Here is a 20,038-nt window from a genome sequence, read left to right on the forward strand (position 1 = left end):
AACGACCAGCAGAAGGAAACATTGCTGAGTGACCTGCAAGGTGAACGGTTGCCTCTGGATTATTCCCACCTCCAATTTCACACAAATGGTTTTAGCATTTGATTGCACTACTTTTGAGTCAAGATTTTAGTTCTGTTCCCTCAGCTTTCCCTTGAGAATCTCCCACAGTCTTCATGCTCCTGCTCACCACAACTTGTACTGTTATTATTTCCATTACAGGATTTCTTTCCAAACCTAAATATTCCCAGACACCTTCTGAACAGGCCCTCTGAGATTCTAGTAAAGTGGGAGGTATGTCAAGAAAGGCTGTTTTCAGTTTTCCTATTCACTGAGCCAGTCAGAGGCAGCACAGCAAACCAGGCAAAAGCAGGGAGCAGAAGAGTGGTGAGCCCAGAATTACTCAGGAGGTTGTACCTGTTTGCCAAGAGGTTTTGAAGGAGCAGAAACACCTCCCTTCTACTCCAAACATCATCTTGTATTTAAAACGGTTTGAATCCCAATGCAGTGCAATTTCAGTGACTCTGCAGGAGAATTACAAGAGCTCAAAGGCTATCCTGGCTATCATGGCAATCAGTGCAGTGCAATACATCAGCCAGACTGAACTCCAGTTCTCAACGAGCACTGCAGATGCTCACTAATTGACAGTTGTAAGAGCCCTTCACAGCAGAGTCTTTGCGTAAGACACGTGAGGCTCCTGCACTCCAAAGGAGCATGTGTGGGAGGTCCTGAAACAGTAGTAGGGCAGTACTTAATGTTGCAAAGGCCCTGGATGTGAACAGCTTTGTGGAAGAAAACGGAATTGCTCTTTTGGCAAAACATGTGAAAGTGTCTGTGATAACGGGAACGAGAGCAAAGATGACTGAACAAATATTTGCACTGAATGCCTGCTCAGGACGAGGGAATTGCTACTGATACGATCTTTACTTTCAATGTTACTGCTTCTGACAGTCTTACAGACTTTGCAGATGTTTATTGGCCACTAAATCATTCTCCAAGAATGTTGACTCGGTTCCCAAACCCGAAGAGTCTGAATGTGGAGGAGTTTGTTATTCAACACACTCTGCTGCTTTTGGAGACAGGGATTTTCAAGAAACCAGCTAGGGAAGCATCATCAACTGATAACAACACAGGTCTGAACTCAGGCTTCCCAGCACCTAGGGAGGTTGAAACATGCTTGAGTAGATGTGCACCACCCCCATGGCACAGCACACCATGTGAGCTGTCACAGCAGTGCTGCGCCACACTGATGGACCTGTATCATGGCACTGGGGCTTGCTAGCTCATCCTGACCTGGATACACTGCTTGCAGTTCTCACTATAGCACAACTTCAGTCACTTTGAGACCTCTGTAAAACTCATTCCCTGGTGCTGGTGCTGCAGAGGTTGTTACCGTGCCATGTGGCTCCTCTAGTTGTAGGACACACTGCATAACAATGAGGTGCATTCAGACCCTCTGCCATTCATCCCAGGAAGAGCGCTTTGCAAAGATGCAATTGCTGAGCTGTAGAGGATCCTAAGCCACAATATTTCAAGCCAAACAGATTTGCTTTAAAATAGAGAGTATCTGAACCACGGGCAAGATGCCCAGGCTGTTTCTCTGAGTGAGGATGCCAGTTCTCTGAGGTCACTGCAAACAGCTCTTACCTGAAAAAGCTACGCTGGCCACAGCAAAATACACCTAAATAGCAACTACACCAAAACACAAGGAATAATAACTCTGACAGTGATAGCACGTACCTCTTAAATCATAACAAAGTAAGCCATGCCTTTGCACTAATAAGGTGGCAAATTATTGAAACACAATGTATTATTACCACAGGGCTAAAATGTATTAGCCAGAACTATTAAATATCTTGGGAGAACCCCTCAAAGGCATTGATTGCCTCAACCCATGTATCCCAAGACCAAGAAGGGCATGGAATTGTTGAGAGAGGGAGTAAGCATCATACACACATCATGTACTTGCACAGATGGCCTTCCAGCCTCACTTCCCTCTGAAAGAGTTAACATCCTGAATTTCCACCTCTATAGAGAGAAGCATGGAGACAGGAAGCCATGGTTCCAGACATAAATAGCTCTCATATTTTTTAGGGAATAACTGGTGAAAAAAAACTCAGATCCTTTGAACTCTCCAACACAGTCCAACTCCAGGCTTCCAGCCTTTGGACAGAGGATGAGAGGACTCTGAGCGGTCATGCAAGCCAGGCAGCTACAACACAAAGGCTTTACTCTGTGAACCAAAATGCTCTATGTTCTCTAATGAACTCACTGCTATTACTAGCAGGTCTACTGTTTCAACTTTTAAAGCAATAAAAGGCTTTTCTTTCATTCTGAAAGAAAACAGAGTTTTCACTTCTACCCATGAGCCGAAGCTTTCCTACAGAGCCACAGCCTACACATCACAGTTTGCCAAGTCTGCACCACCAACCACAGCTCAAGGTTAGGCAAATCCTTTTCAGTACTCTCCTGATAGCACTACCTGGGCAAATACCCAGGGGGGGAATATCTTGAGAGATGCTTGATGTGCCCTGAATGCTGCAGACCATCCACAGCCCCATGCAACAGTGAGGCTCTCCCCTTCCTCTAGCATCTGAAACACAGTTGGCTGCCATAACTCAAGTTCTGCTTGACCGTTCTCAGCTTTGCAATTAGTACCTGCCTTGCACTCTTCCAAACACCCAGAAGCCCAGTTTGTGGGCTTAGATGACACCTGGCACTTTCTGGTTTTGTGTTTTATTTTCACAAACCTCCTTAGCCTCTGTGGTGAAGCAGAAATCCAAGAATAAGAACCAGGATGCTGATGCTGTGTCTCCACCTTGTCTCTAAGGAGGAGCTGCCCAGAAGAAACAATAAAGTGTCTAAGAACCCTGGCATCAAGGCCTTTGCTAGATGATTTTGGTTAATATTAAGAACCCACCCCATTCAATCAGGCCTGGGAGGAGCACCTCCTGCTTTGTTTCCGAAATCTGCATCTGGGTAAAAAAGAACAAAGTAAAGGAACATACAGGAATGTAAAGGCATATCCACTGTTGACAATTCTCAACTGAAACAGCTTCTCAGCCATGCAGTCCTCCATCATCATCTTCTTCCACCTCCTCCTTATGTACAACTGAAGCCTCATTTTTCTTTCAATACTATGACAGCAGAAGAGACAGATGAAGCAAGAGACTTCTGCAGTGGTTCTCTCAAAGAAACTAAGTCTTCCTACTGCAGTGGTACTTAGCTTGCAAAGTTGAAGCCATGCTGTAGCAGCCCATCCAAAACCAGGTGCTGTGGATGCTTGGCTGCTGCTGCTCCTCTGCTGTGGCTAAGAATTTGCTAGAAATCTGGAAATGGTAACTGGTGCCCCCCCAAAAAAGCAGATTGGAAAATACGACTCATGGACACAAGGAACTTAGGAGAGTTCCCCGTGCCCACAGTGCCCTGCACATGTGTCCTATTCCTATTCCCAAATACAATGCAGAAGCCAGTTTGAATACAGCACTTGAAATGAAGAGAAAAAAACTCCTTTCAATACAAGTGCCTTGAAACAGAGACATTGGCAACGGATGTCACTCACGTGCTGCCATTACTGAAAGAGACACTTTGGAGCAAGACTCCTATTTGACATCTGTCCAAAGCCTCCTCATGACTTCAAATGCTGTGGCCTTTAAAATTAGGGGAGCAAAACGTTTTCTGTTCAAATGACTGGTAATGGAAAAGCAGAAAATTCATAGATGAAAGCCAAGGTTTAAATGGCACTCCTGGTTGTCAATAAAATCAGACTTCTTTTTCTTTGAGAAAAAAACACATCTGTAGAAAATGTTTAGTTAAGAGATTAAGCTGTAGGGAAACTAGAGAAATATATAAAGAGAAGTCCTACTTCTTCAAGGGTGATGAAACAGTATCTAGATATGTGGTGGTACAAAATCTACCCTCTAAGTGCTAAATTTACTTGCACAGCACATTTTAAGAAGCCACAACATTTATGTTTCAAGGCAGCAGAATGTTTTCTCTTGTTATATAAAGAAGCATCAGATGAGTATACATCTCTTTCCCTAACTGTTGTCCTCACAGATATTTATAGATTTATAGAATGGTTCAGATTGAAAGAAACCTTGAAGATCATCTATTTCCAGCTCCTATGCCATGGGCAGGGATGCCTTCCATTAGCCCAAGTTGCTCAAGGCCTCATCCAACCTCCAGGGAAGGGACATCCCTCCTTGGGCAACCTGTTCCAGTGTCCAGGTTATGACACCAAGCTAGGAGCAGGTATTGATCTGTTGGAGGGTAGGAGGGCCCTGCAGAGGGATCTGGCCAGGCTGGATGGGTGGGCAGAGGCCAATGGGATGAGATTTAACAAAGCCAAGTGCAGGGTTCTACACTTTGGCCACAGCAACCCCAAGCAGTGCTACAGACTGGGGAGAGTTGCTGGAGAGCAGCCAGGCAGAAAGGGACCTGGGGGTACTGGTAGAGAGTAGCTGAAGATGAGACAGCAGTGTGCCCAGGTGGCCAAGAGAGCCAATGGCATCCTGGGCTGGATCAGGAGCAGTGTGGCCAGCAGGACAAGGGAGGTTATTCTTCTGCTGGACTCAGCACTGCTCAGGCCACACCTTGAGTCCTGTGTCCAGTTCTGGGCTCCTCAATTCAAGAGAGATGTTGAGGTACTGGAACATGTCCAGAGAATGGCAGTAAGGCTGGTGAGGGGCCTGGAGCAGAGCCCTGTGAGGAGAGGCTGAGGGAGCTGGGGGTGTGCAGCCTGCAGCAGAGGAGGCTCAGGGCAGAGCTCATTGCTGTCTACAACTACCTTAAGGGAGGTTGTAGCCAGGTGGGGTTGGGCTCTTCTGCCAGGCAACCAGCAAAAGAACAAGGGGACACAGTCTCAAGCTGTGCCAGGGGAGGCCTGGATGTTAGGAGGAAGTTGTTGGCAGAGAGAGTGATTGGCATTAGAATGGGCTGCCCAGGGAGGTGGTGGAGTCACCGTCCCTGGAGGTGTTGAAGAAAAGCCTGGCTGAGGCACTTAGTGCTATGGTCTGGTTGATTGGCTAGGGCTGGGTGCTAGGTTGGGCTGGATGATCTTGGAGGTCTCTTCCAACCTGGTTGATTCTATGATTTTCACCATCCTCACTGTAAAGAATTTCTTCCTAATATCCAGTATAAATCTACCCTGCTCAAATTTAAAGCCATTCCTTCTCATCCCCTCACTACAAGTGATACGTGTAAGAAAAGTTCCTTTACAAAACACTGCTCCTTCCCAAGCAGCAGAAGGGATGCTGTCCTTTGGGCAAAGACACACTCTTCATTTCTTTGGACAAAAAAACAACCAACCAAACAAAAAAAAAACCCCAAACCCAGAAAAAAAATTTCCCAACCCCACTTGTTAATTTGAAATACTAAAAATTCCCCCATATTGAAAGCAGATTGCTCTGAAGACTCCCTCATTTTCAAGGTCATAAGAGCTCTGGCAAAGTTCAGAAAAGTTGTAGTCCAACTTGCTTGTGTTCAGCTGTGTTTACTTAGTCTCAATTTGACAAAAGTCTGCCTCTGATTATACAAAGCAGTCATCTGCCCACAGATAAATAGATATTACACAAATGCTTGGATGGAATGACATTTGGCTACCATTATTTTTGGAATAATTTACTCTGCATCCTGAACTTAAAACACCAAAATGATTCATAATGTTTTTTTGGACTCAGATATTTCCATTAAATAAATAAATTTACCTCTATGACCTTTGTGCACTTTGTATTGTACATGTTAGTGGATGACAAAAAAACCTCAAACCCTTACTTTCAATTATTCTTGGGAAAGGTGGAGTCATAGAGAATTCAGAGCAAAGCCAGTGAGTGGCACAAGAGATGCAGCTCAGAGCTCAGTAGCTCAGCTATAAAACCTCGGAGTGCTGCTGGAGAAGGGGCTCCCCAAGCCATGCCACCCCATCATGACCTGTGAGCCCAAGCACACTGCTCAGCTTGCATGCACCTATACCTCGAGGAGGCCTAGGCTGGATGTTGAGGAGGTCTAGACTGGATGTTAGGAGGAAGTTCTTGCCAGAGAGACGATTGGCATTGGAATGGGATGCCCAGGGAGGTGGTGCAGTCACCATCCCTGCAGGTATTCAAACAAAGACTGGATGGGGCACTTAGTGCCATGGTTTAGTTGACTGGACAGGGCTGGGTGCTAGGTTGGACTGGATGATCTTGGAGGTCTCTTCTAACCTGGCTGATTCTATGAAGACTTAACAGCATTGCCTGAGATAGAAATGTGTTTTCTATTTCAGATGTATTTATTTCAGATGTAAACTTAATCATTTTCTGCCCATTATTTGTAGGAGGAAAAATGAATACACAGTGGCTATCAGACTGAATTTTTGCTTCATCCTAGGCAGGCAGTTGTTTCATGACATTTATAAAATAGCTTAGATTTTAAAGCAGACCTGCAGTATTTCTGTGATGTGGATAGAAGTTTTCTCCAGTTTAAGATCTTATTTAGCCTACAGCATTTGTGCTATAAATTATCCAGGACGAAGCAAGAACTTATGAATAAATTACAGTTCCTACTCCCATTCCTTCCCTGCTGCCTCTTCCTAATTCTCTCCCCTTTAATCCCTTGTCAGTTCTCCAGCACCATCCTGCTTCTCTCCCCTTTAATCCCTTGTCAGTTCCCCAGCACCATCCTGATTCTCTCCCCTCTAATCCCTTGTCAGTTCCCCAGCACCAACTATATGGAATTGTGACTCTACGTCAAACATTGGGAGTACTGAGGGCAATTCAACATCCATGAGAAATAACTGTTACCACTGTAATTTGAAGTGGCAAATGTTTCCAGAGTGTGGTAATAGACAGAAGAATAAAATCTAGACTTGACAGAGAGTCAGATAGATTAGTTTCTGTAAAGTTAGCATGCTTTCAAAAATGTCTTTTCAATTAGAATTCCTAAATTAAGAAAGCCTCTGATGCAATAGGAACCATATGTGTTTGACATACCCAACCTCTCTATCTTTGACATCTAAATATTCAGTTTAAAGAAAAGGAAGACATTTGTTTACAGAGAGCTAGTTTATGTGTTTACAAGACTAAGCTGAATGTTTTTAGGTGGAATAATTATAGCCTCGTCATTTCCCCTCATTCTCCCTCGTTTCAGGAAGGAATATGACTGTGAAGAAGGAATGTGTTTTCGATGTGGACAGCTGGAGGTACAGAAAACAGATTCCTGTCACGTGGAACAAATGCAGCAAATTCCTTCTTTACAGGCTGTTTCCCTGCAGAGATTAAGTATTAGGAGCTCATTACACCATGATGCAAAGCCCTGCTCATTCACAAGTGCGCTAATGATCCGGACCAAAAGAAGAGTTAATTCAGATGGAATCCAGGAAAAACGAAGCAGCACAGAAACCTCATCAGAAGTCCAATCACATGACAAAATGTGAGGCATCTCCAAAGCCACTGCCTGCCAAAAAAAGAAAGGCTGCTGCAAGAAAAATACTTTCACAGCTTGATATCTGGGTCTTGTGACTGCTATCCAAACAAGGAGTAGAAGTGGTACTATATAGTGTGGCAGGGTAAACAGAACCACCCACTCGTCATCACCAATCATCTTCTGAACTCAGGAAAATCCTAGTTCTTTAGAAAATGATGGAGGGGGAAAGAAACAAAACCTTTTGCTGAACTTGAAAATTGGATGTATCCTCTGATCTGGCACGACATCTTTTGGGTTCACATATACCAGGAGCTACACAGGAACGTGAGATTCGCTATGCTGGAAGAAACTATCGGTCCATCCCAGGTGGTGTCCTGTCAAAGTTACAGACCAATGCCCATCTCGGAGGAGCACAAAGACATTGCCCTCAGCCAACTAGGCAGTAAGTTGAGAAGATTTTCAGCCTGCAACTTTGAGATGATGACTCAAAAAATTCTCAAAGAGAATATTTGATCTGAGAAATTGACGGAAAAGATTAGATCTGAGAGAAGTTTAAACTTTTAGGAATGCTGGGTCATGAGAAACCTCCATACACGGCCAAACTGCCTTACAGCAGCCTTCAAACTACTTAAGAGTCTTCAGAACACGTTTGGGTCGGATTCACCAAAGTTTAGGCTGTGTATGATTAAGCCAAATCATGAGAAGATTCCCATCGTTTTGTGTCCAGCTTAGTCAGGGATTGTGGATGAACCACAAAACTGGAACGTTAATAGCCACACACCCCACACAAACCAACACCACTACCACCACTGCCACCAGAACTACAGTATTTCCCAGTTTCAGACTAAGTCCTTGCTTTTCCCTGTGAGCAATGATTTGGAATAATGTGATTGTATTCTAACCAAGGCAATATCCTCTCCTGGAGGTGTATTTGCTTAGAGCCTGTTTAACATGGAAGAAATTGCCAAGACATGGTAATCAGGCACAAAGGTGCCTTTTGGAAAGAGTGGCAATTCTCTTGGATGTTCATCTTCCCTCATTTCTCAAACACTTTGTAAAAGAGAAGGTCACACTTCTCATTTGAGACTGTGAAAAATGCCAGACCTCCTACACTTCTTTAATTTAGTCTAAACCCCTTCCCCACTACACTCCAGATTCCTATTAGTGCTTCCCATCATATCTGCTTCCCCAACATTTTCTCTTCTTACCTTCATCCCTTGGGTCTTTCTCTTCTTCCTTCCCCTCCACTGTTCTCCCCTTTCCTCTTCCTTTTCGTTCTTGTCCTCAATTCTGCATTCCCTTTCCTTGTCCTCTCCCAGCACTCTCCTCTCTTTTCAAGTCTTCCAAAAGTTTCTGTTCTTTATTTTCCACCTGCCTTTATTTCCTGGCTGAGAGTTTTCCTTTTTCCCTTCACTCTCAGTCCTTTCTTCTATCTTTTGCCTGCTAGAGTTAAAATGATACTCCAGTCATAATCTACCTGAAAAGTGAGGTACATCTTTTAAGTCCATTGTCAGTACTAAAGGGATGGAAAGTGTCTCAAAAAGAGCTAAATGACTATTCCAGCCACTCTCCTGGACAAACAAGTGGAGCTCCCACTGACAGCTGGAGAAGTTCAGTGCCTGAGTCAAGTTATTCCCCTTTTGCCTCCAGTGACTGTTTGGTGTTGGAGTCCTGCTATAGCAATCTGTCCCCACATCAGGGCACAGAGAAACAGACAGAATTTCAGGCAGTGCCCACGGGGTGTTGGTGACGAGAAAAACAACTCAGGTAATGCAAACCTTCACTCCTAACTGAGAACAGCATCTAACACAAGCAACTAAGGAACAGGTCTGTATAAATATGGGGGTGGTTATGCACCACTTTGCCCTCTGCATTCTGCTGGACCTCTAAGAAAATACCAAAACAGCACAAGAAAAAATTGTTGCATGACATATATCGTGTAATCAGTATCACAAGTAATGAAATTCTCTGTTTTGGCTTCAAGTGAAGTGGTTTAATATCCTGTGAAAGGACAGAATTACACCACACAAGCAATTAGGTCAAGAGGATAAAAAGACTAAGAAGTGTTGACTCCCTGAGCTTCTTGAGATCTGCCCATCAAAACAGAAAACGTCTGTACTCTAAGGCAAATCAAGTGAACAGAAACATACACTAGCAACCATCTTTATGGCCAACACTGCAGAGAAAATACCGAGGAACACTTTCTTTTGTTGCTGTTCATGGTGCGTGTATTGTCCCTGTAACAGCCTCCAGCCAGAAGCCCAGCTCCCCTCTCCAGCTGGTGCTGCCTTGGCAAGCTACAGCTGTCTATGCACAGCCTAATCCAACTTGCACACTCCATCTTTCAAAATTCTTTGTCTCACTCTTTTTATATTGCTTCTGGAGTTGTTTTTTTTCTGGTGTGTGTGTGTGCTTTTGCTGCTGCTCCCTTCCCACCCTCACTGCTCTCCAACTGCTTGCCGGGCAGGCACAGCAATTCCATGTAAGGAACGCAGGGAAGAGAAGCATTCCTTGATTCTTCTGTGCACAGTAAGCTGCACGACATTTGATCATAGACAGAGATTAAGTCATTCATGAATAGGGCCCAAAGGGAGGAACAACTCCAGAAAAACAACCCTGCTCGTTGGTAGTGAAGCATCCAGGACTCCACATAGTCATTATTGCCACACTTGCAGTTCGTAGCTGATCTGGCAAAGGGAGGAATCCAACTGCTGCCTCTGTGGTTTAAATAAAATATATCTGCAGCAGCTTGGATCAATGTTTCAAAATGTTCCACGTTATTTTAGTCCAAGGACAAGCTTTTAAAAATAAAAGAAAACTTTGGCTTTAATTACAGATTAAAAGTGAAAGTTGTTTAAAAAGAATGCATCTGCTAAGAAGAACAGCAATAGAGATGATTTAAAACGTAAAGCTCATTCTTCTCTCTCTCAGCATGGGACAAGTCTCCTTGTAAATATTTAAAACAAAAGTTTGGAAGTGATTAATTTGTGGACATTATTTAGGGTGCTTCTGCCTTGCTGTCATGGATCATTGGCGTGGCTCAATTTTTTCCTACATTTATACTTCAAAGCTAAAATAAGTGTCAGATTTTGATGCACGTTGCAATGGCCAAAAAAGAACCAAAACTGTAACCTCTGCCTCCTTCTACCCTAAATTTCATTACTTCATATGTGTGATAGAGCAAATGTCACCACCCTCTGCATAAATGCAAAGGGTTTGGAATCACAGAATCAGTCAGGGTTGGAAGGGACCACAAGGATCATCTAGTTCCAAGCCCCCTGCCATAAGCAGGGACACCTTACCCTAGATCAAGCTGCCCAGGGCTTCATCCAGCCTGGCCTTAAAACAGCTCCAGGGACGGGGCCTCAGATCAGCTAAGAGCAGTGTGATCCCAAAGCGGTTAGGTGCTACAGCGGCGAAGCTGTCGCTCTCGGGATGATTTTCAGCAACAATTGCCCATCTGAAAATCATTAGTGCATAGCAGTGGATTTTCCACATGTTCATATGCTGGACGAGCAGGTTGCCCTTGAAGTATGGTTCCCCAGGGGAAGAAGGAAAACCCAGAGAAAAGTATTCTATTGTCAGATCACGGTTTTGCTAGAGCCAGACAAAAATATGGTCAAGTATTCACTTGGCTGCTCTGCTGGCAAAACGATAGGGTACCGAAATGGAGACAGCTAATGAGGAAGGCAAAGAATGAAGCTCAGGAAGAAGAAGATCTTAAAGTAGTACAGATATTTTTTCCCTTAAAAAAAAAAAAAATCAGACAGAGGGTTAGGCAGGCAAATGCAATGATTTTTCAGATTACTGACCTTTATTTTTATAAGGCCAAAATGTTGAGAAGGGGTAGTATTTCCCCAGTAAATTATATACTCTTTTAATTCAGCTCTGTCTGAAGCACCAATGAGAAAGTATTGAAGGAGCCTAAGTAAAAAGGGCTACGGCTATAACTAAGTGGTACTTGATATTTAATGCCCCATTAATCGATAATTTGGCTTGGAGGAGGAAAAAAAAAAAAAGAAGCTGGCAAAAGGGAATGGAATTCTTTAGCTCCTTGTTTTACTTAAGAAAAATTCCCAATGGGTTTCACTTAAACAAAGAACTTTAGTTTTCCACTGGAAAGACAAAAAGAAAATCTTAGTCTAGCATGTCCTGCCACATGCTTTAACTACACAGTAAAAGGGAATGTACTTGGATCCCAGGCACATTTCAAAAGGGTAGTATTTATTAGCCACTCTCTTGCCAAGTTCCACTATTATCATTTTATTATAACTAAGGTATATTTTTACTAACTAAGTTATATTTAGGTCTTTAGTTTAAGCATGTGAAGGTCTTGAAGTGTCACGTATGGATGATATACAATATATGACAGGAATCTGTTGGTTTGTTCTCTCCTCCTCTCCAAACAGTTATCTGTGCTCTTAGGGCATTCAACGTTCCTAAACCCATAACTCAGCTGCAAACACATGCAGGGGCCAAGCGAGCCGCATCCTCGGGTGGCGCAGAGCTTGCCTAGGATGAAAGGAAACCCTGTTCTAGATCACCCATGGCACATCCATCCCTTGCACCCCAAGGGGCAGCACAAACCCCCTTCACACCCACTACGCACTTCAGACACCAACTTTGCAGCTCTGACTCTCTGCTGCCCTTCACTCAGCTCGTCCAGACCTGGCTTTCTGCTGAAACCTCCTGTTTGCAGCGGGGGCTGTGAGCTGCCTTTTTGTGCACGGCAGGTGCTGCATGGTGGGCCACAGGCTCTCTATGGGCCAGAGTGGGAAGCAGCCAGTGACTCACACCAAGCTTGACCCAGCAGAGCCATATCTCACACCTTCTGCAGGGAGCATGGAGCTGCTGTCTGCAGGTGGTTAGGAAAGGACAGAAAGAGGACGCAGACACGAGGCAGAAGGAGGTTTGGATGGGTTCATATTGGGCTGAATGTTGCCACTGCTAAGGCAGGGAAGGGTATCTGTGAGCAGCTGCGATGCCTGCAGAGAACTGACAGAGCTTCTAAAACCTCAGCAAGTGCAGCAGTAATGTGGTGCTGAACATAGGCTTTATTCTTCCTATTTTGTACAAGGAATGAAGGAAGAGCAGTACCCAAATATGAGCAATTACATTCTCTGGGGGTCATAGTCTCTAATCTGTGAACACAGATCCCACTGAAAGCAGCTGGAGTTCACCAAATGAAGTTTGGAAAGCTTTGCAAACATATGAACACTGTGTGGCAAACCATGCAGTGTGCTTTGAGGCCAAAATGCTCAACAACTAGACCAGGATCTTGTCACATTGGAATTTTTGCTTTGTCCACCATGAAGCCTTCCAAAGGTTTCATTTTAAAATATATCTGTGTGCCATCAGTTATCAGGTAAGGGTAAAGGCACTTTTCAGTCAAGCATCAGATATAATTATTGGCTCCTTTTGAAGAAAAAAGGCAGAGAATCAGGGATGTGAATTTGTGAGCTGAATGAAGAGTAGAGGACTGAGCCTATTAATGATCCTTTCCCTATACTGATCTATGGCAAGCATAACAAACTAATACTTCTGTGCACTTGCAGCCAGGAAGAATTATTAGTGCTCACAGTTTCAATAGATTTGCTTCAGTTTAGCCAGCAAAATGAAGGCCTTTGCATCAAACAAAAAGGTCACTGGGATCCAGACCTGCAGGCCAGCCTCATCTCATCTGCTGACTTCTGTGACTAGGATTTTGTGCTCTGCTGGGCAAGCTGGGCTAAGCACCTGAGCAAGTTATAGGATTTGGAAGGGAGATAACTCATCATTTGTGGATAATACGGTAGGGAGCCTCTTTTCTTCTACCTTTACAGAGTTCACTGCCATGCTGAACTACTGGACAGGTCAGAGTTGAAGGAGTAAGCATAGCAAAATGGTGAAGCAGCAGGCTTGAACTCCACAGATATCATCATCACAGAGGAAATATATGCAAGTATGTATGTACATGAAAGCCTCTGCAGCTGACCTGAGCAGGACAGCTTTTCTAGGTTCTCCTCACTCCAAAAAGCCTCTCTAAACATTCAGGACTACTGAGACTCAATAATTAGGAAGCCCATAACAACTGTGATTCTGGTACTGCTGTCAGGGAAGGGATAAAGTAACAAAGGCCACTGCTTTCTGGAGGAAGCTCCAATTTGAAGATGATCCAGAGGGAATGAATTAGCGATGCAATACCCAACAGTCATGGCAGTTAAACAACATGAGAGGAAGAAAAGCAGGACAATGAATTTTAGAGTGTCTATGTAATGGGCAACCACCATCCCTCCTGTGCAAAGCTGCCATAAATAGTCCTGAGGAGACTATCTGATTTGCACACCAGCTCCAAGACCTGCTCCCCAAGCAGTCCTCAGCCCAGACTCCCCGTGGCTTAACTCACAGGGCAAAGCCAGACCCTGCTCCTTGGGGTGGGAAGAGCAATTAGAAGATGAGGGACCTGGGATCAAAGTCTCCCTGCAGTCAACGACCGAGACAAATTCTTCAGCACACCAAGATCTCATTAAAACTGCCCACAGTGTCTAGCCCACAAAGTACATCTAGTGCAAGGAGAGCAATCCTGCTGCTGTTTTGCAATGCATTACAAAATACCTTGGCTAGCAGAAAGAATTTGAGGCAATTCGCTCCTGAAGCGCCAGGTCGTGAAGTGCCTTCATTTTTCCAGCAAACTGGATTTAAGCTGACAAATAGTAACTGAGAGAGGAGGGGGGGGGGGGGTGAAAAAAAAGCCTGACAAAGTAAGGAGGAGATGGAGAAACCGACAACATTTAACTTGATCTTCAACGGTGTAAATCTGTCAATACCCACAAATGACCACAAGGCCACATGCCAGTTTTCACTCCGAGATACCGTAACTAAGACATTTGGCTGGTACCTCACCTTGGAAAGAAGGTTTTTACGTTTAGAAATGTAAAACATTGTAACATTTAAGGAATTTTGGCTACATCCCACTAGCCAGCCTCCCTCCAGCTTCAGCTGAGGGATTATTTTGAATGTTGCTTTGCTTTTCACGCATCTGTTGCCTAAATCAATGTGGAGGCATGAGGGAGGGACTAAAAACTGGCCCTAGACATAGTGGTATATTTTAGTATCATAACTGAGAGTCTTGGCAATCCCTTTCAACTTGAAATGTCAGTGCCATACCAAGCGATCTGGTCATCATAACCTCAGCTTCTGGCCATCACTGAAAGAACAGAGATAGAGTCTCCAACATCAGGTTTCAAGGCCACTGTGAAAAACTAAGGAAAACACATTTCATGGCTCGTTGGAATTCTGTTTTACCTATTTCTGTGTTTTTCTTTTCAGCTGTTCAAGCTCTAGCTGTTTATCTGATCTTTCTGTTTGAATTCTTTTTACTTTTTCCAGACTTTCTACAATGCAGTTTACATCTCCAGCTTATTTTCCTGCTTTAAATTGCTGCTCCTTTTGTTTGTTTGGATTGTTGGTTGGTTTTTTTTTTTGGTAGCTCACACAAAACTCCAGTTACACAAACTTTCTGCATGCTTTGACCATTAGGACATATTTCTCTTTGACCAGATCTGAAATGGCTATCTGACAGCAATTGCAATAATTACACCTCAGCCTTTAGTAACTGCTGAGAATTTCCACATCTCCTTCTTTAAAGTTCAAGTTATCCAGAACAGCAGAGTTGGATTCAGTTTCATCTGCTCCAAACTTAAAAGTTTGGATAGGAGATGTAAGGTGGGGAGGTGGAAATTATCAACAGTTACTAAAGACTGAGGTCTTTTATGCTTTGTGGTGTTTGTTGTCCACCTTACATCTCCTATCCAAACTTTTAAGTTTGGAGCAGATGAAACTGAATCCAACTCTGCTTTTCTGGTTCTGGGTAACTGGAAGTTGAACTTTAAAGATGAAGGACAGTTTTTATTCTGGAAGAGGTATTTTTTATGAGTACTCCCCTTCCTCCATTGAGATGGCAAAAATCTCACAAACAGGTTCCTCACGCTTTCTGAATACCAGGTATGAATTCACCCACAACCTAGCACTAGTCCACGTAGAGATCACTTCAATCCACTTCTCAAATCGAGCCAAAACCCTCCTGAAAGCTTCACTGTAAATACACATGAAGATCAGAAGTCTGGTCTTGCTAAACTGCTTTCATCATTATGTTTCTGGTATTCCCATTATGGACAAATGACCTAAAAAATATCCAGTTAAACACATAAAGGAGTTCTTTTAAGTTACAGAATGACTTTCAAAAACCACAGACCTGCAGAGGGAAATAGGATTTGCTGGATCAGATAAGGTTCCTGGCTTATCTGGTCAGATACTGTTAGTGTGTAGCTTTTTAGAGAAGAAAATTAAAACTAAAATTGGAGGAAGTGGTGGTGAATAAAATCAATTTTGCAGTTCAACACTGAATCATTTTTGAAGAGATTTTAAGAAGAACCAAACAAAAATCCCACTCAAAACAAAGCAATCTGTTTTTTTTGCTTTCCTCCTTCCCCCCCCTCATGATGATCAGCAGATAAATTCTGCTGCTTGCAGCAGTGTGGATACATTTTTTTTTAATTCTACCTAGAAGTGATCAAAACTTACTTCAGAGCAGGACCCTGCTGAGATTCAAGCATTTGCCACCCACATCAGAATATTGCCACAGTAAGGAAAATGCTTATCCATGTAAGCAAATGCAGAATAAACCACCAAGACATTCTTTTATTTACAGCTGCATGACTGAATACAAACAAGCTGCTTTTCACTAGTCTCACCACAGGCATGAAACATTTCAAACTCCAGGTCTGTTGAGAGCAGCTCACACTTTTACTCTGCAGTCATCATGCTCCAAATTTACAAGCCTAACTCAGATGGTTATTACTGGGATGTACCTGCTTAAATCCTTTCCACAGATGGAAGAACGAACACTGCCCATGCCAAGTTGCAGTCTGGATTGAATTTTTACAGCTGGGTCATAAATTTGCAGATTAAAAAGGCTCTAATGGAAACACAGGTACAGCCCTAACTACAGCAACATGACCAGCAGCACTGCTACACTGTGCAGGGGACAGTCCCTGCTAGAAGTAGAATCGAGCAGGAACATTACCCAAAGTTGTGTTATTTCTCCCCAGCAGCGGAAGAAGGCTGGGTCATGCAGGAACCCCATGCCAGGTATGAAGTTTCAATTGAGATGTTTTTCCAGAAAGAAGTTAAATTTTTATGGGTTTGCCTCTCTTTTAAATTTACTGCTCCAGAACGTGGAAAGTCCAGCCCTTCTTCCCCACCTGCTACTACCCTGTCCCGTCTGTGCCTGACTTTCCTGCACCTTGTCCCCCCCAGTCATACTTTGTGGGTTAACACATGTCACTGGAGGTGGTAGTTACTAGTGAAGCAGATGACAGATTTTGTATGCACAAGTAATTCACTGGGCAAAAGGGAAGAGGTTTGCCCCTGTAATTTCTCTTCTTCTTGCAGCTACTGCAGGCAAACGTCTTGGTGCGGCGGCAGAGCCAGCTGAAGCCCCACACAAGCTCAAAGGAGCAGATTAGGCACATTTCAGTGTCAGAGCCAGAGCAAGTCTTGCATGCAGCCCAGCACCGGAATGATTTGCCCCCAGCCACAACTTTGCATTCAAAGTGATATACACTACTGTGTGATCTCCAAGTCACAGCTGACAGGGTGACAGCTTTGCAAACACTCCTGTGTTTTGTTCTTTTTCTCTAGTTCACATTTAAAACTCTGCTGTCCTTTTCGTGTTCGTTGGCCTTCACTCCCTCCTTGGCACAAACAGCTGCTAATTACACTTTGCTGCTAAGTTTCCCAGGTAGGGAGGAGAGCAGACATTCCTTCCTTTGTGCCTCTAGAAGTGTATCAGGGGAAAGCCATAGTGGCTTTCGTGGCAGGGTCCCTCTCCATGCACATCAATGCAGTACAGGGCAGCTGGGCTTACACGGACAAACTACTGAATGCAAACCTGTGCCCTGCTCGATGCTGAACCGCTTCTGGCTGCTGCAGCAGGGCTTCTTCCTGTCCTTTCCAGTTGCTGCATTGCCCCATTAGCTTGTCCCATGGTATCCCACTGAAATCTCCCTCTGCCCTCCTCGTTCAGGTAGTGCTTTCTTTTGCACGCACAGCGCAGTGGCTGTAGCTGGCCAGTGCTGGCAGGGCTGAGGATGCTCTGAATCAATGCAGAAACCAGGCTAGCTGACATGCTGCAAGGCTGCCCAGAACTCTGCCATTTCTGCTTTAAGAGAAACACACAGATACGTGGCTACTAAAGAAAATCCTGTTCAGGCAGTGGAAGGAGAGAAGGAATCACATCTATGTCACTAAATCAGTTCTCTCAAGCTGTAGTTTCACACACTCTTTACATATGCCTTAAATTAACTGCTAATTTTCTTACTAATTTCCCTATTCTATTCATTACTGCCCATGCACTCTATAGCTAAATCTGGAAAATAGTCTGATTTATGATCATGTGCTTTTCCATGCACATAATTTCCTGAAACATTCACATTTGGGTTGGCCCCAGGTTTTAAGACCAAGCATAATTCTAAAGACATTCTGAACAATGGGAAAATGGGGATAAATATTTCTTTCCCTGAACAAACACCTTTGCTGAATGAATGAAGCCTGAGGCTTGCCAGGGAGCAGCCTTTGCTGAGGCCTGGAGCATTGGCAAACTCTAAAAGAGGAGCATTAAAATATATAGTTGGTAGGAATCGGTGACAGCACCACGCATTTTTCCTGCTACGTCTGAGAGAGGTCTTGGGCAGGCACAGGGGTCTGCTGCTGTCTTTTTTGGCTGTTGCTGCAAATATTTGCATTGGGGAAATGTTAATGGTCTCAGAGAAACAGAGGTGAACTGCTGCAGCAGCCTGGGCAGCAGCAACCTGCGGCCATGGAAATGTGGCTGATCCCTGGAAGGTTTTTTTTTCAGTCAGATGTGGTCATCTTTTCCATTTCTAATCATTCACACAAGAACATCACATTCCTCACAATGATAAAGCTGTCAGGAGTCCCAAGATGTGCTGCCTTGAAGCAAGCTGATGTGAAGAAAACACTCTGCAGCCAAACAACTGGCTCGAGCTAGTTTTTAACTGAAATACATGGAAAATCTGTCATGACATAAACAGAAGCAAAACCAGCAGAGGCAGACAACCACCTCCTCTCCTCCACAGGGGTCTCGACAGCACTTACAGCCAAATTATACCCACAAACTGCTGCTATGAGAATTCTGACCTGACACAGCCCTATCACCAGAATCTTTCATATTTGGGATTTGGAGGAAAAAAAAAAAAAAAAAGGCAGGCTAATGAATTCCTTGCCACTGACATCTGAAAACAAACAGACAAAAGGAGGATGCACAGTGGTTGAAGCCGGCACACGCGACAGCAGTTATTCTCTTTTCCCACAAAACTGACCACTAAAAGCAGGGAGTGGAGGCACATGGCTCAGAAAAGCCAACGCTGACAGGAGTACTGCTTCACCCCTCAGCAGGGCTGGCTCCAGACAAAGCTCACTCCTGCCCACTGGCAGCCCCTGGCTGCCCAAGCTCTAGGGAGAACGCTCTACCCCCAGCACTATCAATGTTCTCAGCCTACCCAGCACTCTCCTTCCATTTCCCTGCCCGAGAGCAGTTAAAACTGCTTCCTTTGCATAGAAAAGATACAGTTTTGATGAATACTGCTTTCGGGATCAGGTGGACATAATCCTGGCCCATTCCCCTAGCAGCTCCAATACCGAGAAATCACGAAACTAAATGGAATTTAAAAGCAGCTTGTTTGATTTTTGCTGTTCAAACTGAAAGAAATACAACAAAGCAAACAATCAACTAGCAGGGAGCGGGCAAGATCTTTAAAATTCCCAACTGTGGGCCATCACATCTGGTGTATTAAACCAAACACTGTCCCTGCAGAAAAGCCATTTTCCTTTTAATCTTCCTTTAGGGCAAAATAACACAACAGCAAGTTAAACACAATCCTCTCCTCCATTTCCAATTCTCTGCTATTTCAGTGTTGACGAATCGGGTCGTGTCATAACACAAGTCCTGCAGAAATAGGATCTTAACTCTGTAACCTTCAAATTGCAGTTATGCTGCTGTCTGCATTTAATACTGTACTTGACATTCTCCTCGATTTTTTCTTTTGTTTCCATTTCACTTCTGGACGACATTAGGCTCTGCAACAAGGACCTCCTTCAGCACTCCCAGGTTCCCTTTTATTTTCAAGTAGCCCCCGAGGTCTCCAGCACCATTCAGACCAAAACTGTGCCAAAGCCACTGGTACTGGCGGTTTTTGCAGGTCCCTCGAGCTGTTTCTGAAAACAGGTTCCATTGTGTTCGTATTATGCTTTTAAATTTTATAGCTCGTTTTTAAATTACATGTTAATTTCTAAAAACGTTAAATCGAGAGAGAAGTTGGCAAGGACCACACAAAAGCACAGCACTGGCTCTGCAGCTCCCATGCGTCTCTCTGCGGTACTCATTGTGCGCGGCTACAGCCTTATGTTTAAAGCGCTCTGGAGGACGGTGGGCCTGATCCTGCAGCGTGCTGAGGGTCTCGGACAGCGTGCTGCAGGTCCCAGACAGCGTGCTGCAGGTCTCAGCGTGCTGCAACACACTACCAAGGATTGTGCTTTAGAAACCACAGGCTTCTATGATTCTATGATTCTATGGTAG

The 20,038-nt window shown here is 44.0% G+C and overlaps 1 protein-coding gene across 10 annotated transcripts in view; it reads right to left on the bottom strand.

The window, feature by feature from the left end:
* The window catches only part of MKX (mohawk homeobox), a 51,260-nt gene that overhangs the window by 14,245 nt on the left and 16,977 nt on the right, over positions 1-20,038 (bottom strand). Inside the window, exon 6 of one of the 10 annotated variants that reach the window (XM_064162765.1) lies at positions 6,317-7,243. The exons of 5 other annotated variants lie outside the window; for them this stretch is intronic. In XM_064162765.1, the coding sequence (XP_064018835.1) occupies positions 7,122-7,243 (122 nt within the window). In that variant the 3' untranslated portion in view covers positions 6,317-7,121. Of the gene's footprint in view, positions 1-6,316; positions 7,244-7,352; positions 7,432-10,113; positions 10,200-11,063; positions 11,147-11,608; positions 11,914-20,038 lie in introns of those variants that run through there. 4 more of the 10 variants (XM_064162769.1, XM_064162767.1, XM_064162766.1 and 1 more) reach the window with 4 other exon arrangements.

The sequence above is a fragment of the Pogoniulus pusillus genome, chromosome 23, assembly GCF_015220805.1.
Source record: "Pogoniulus pusillus isolate bPogPus1 chromosome 23, bPogPus1.pri, whole genome shotgun sequence".
Classification (NCBI taxonomy): domain Eukaryota; kingdom Metazoa; phylum Chordata; class Aves; order Piciformes; family Lybiidae; genus Pogoniulus; species Pogoniulus pusillus.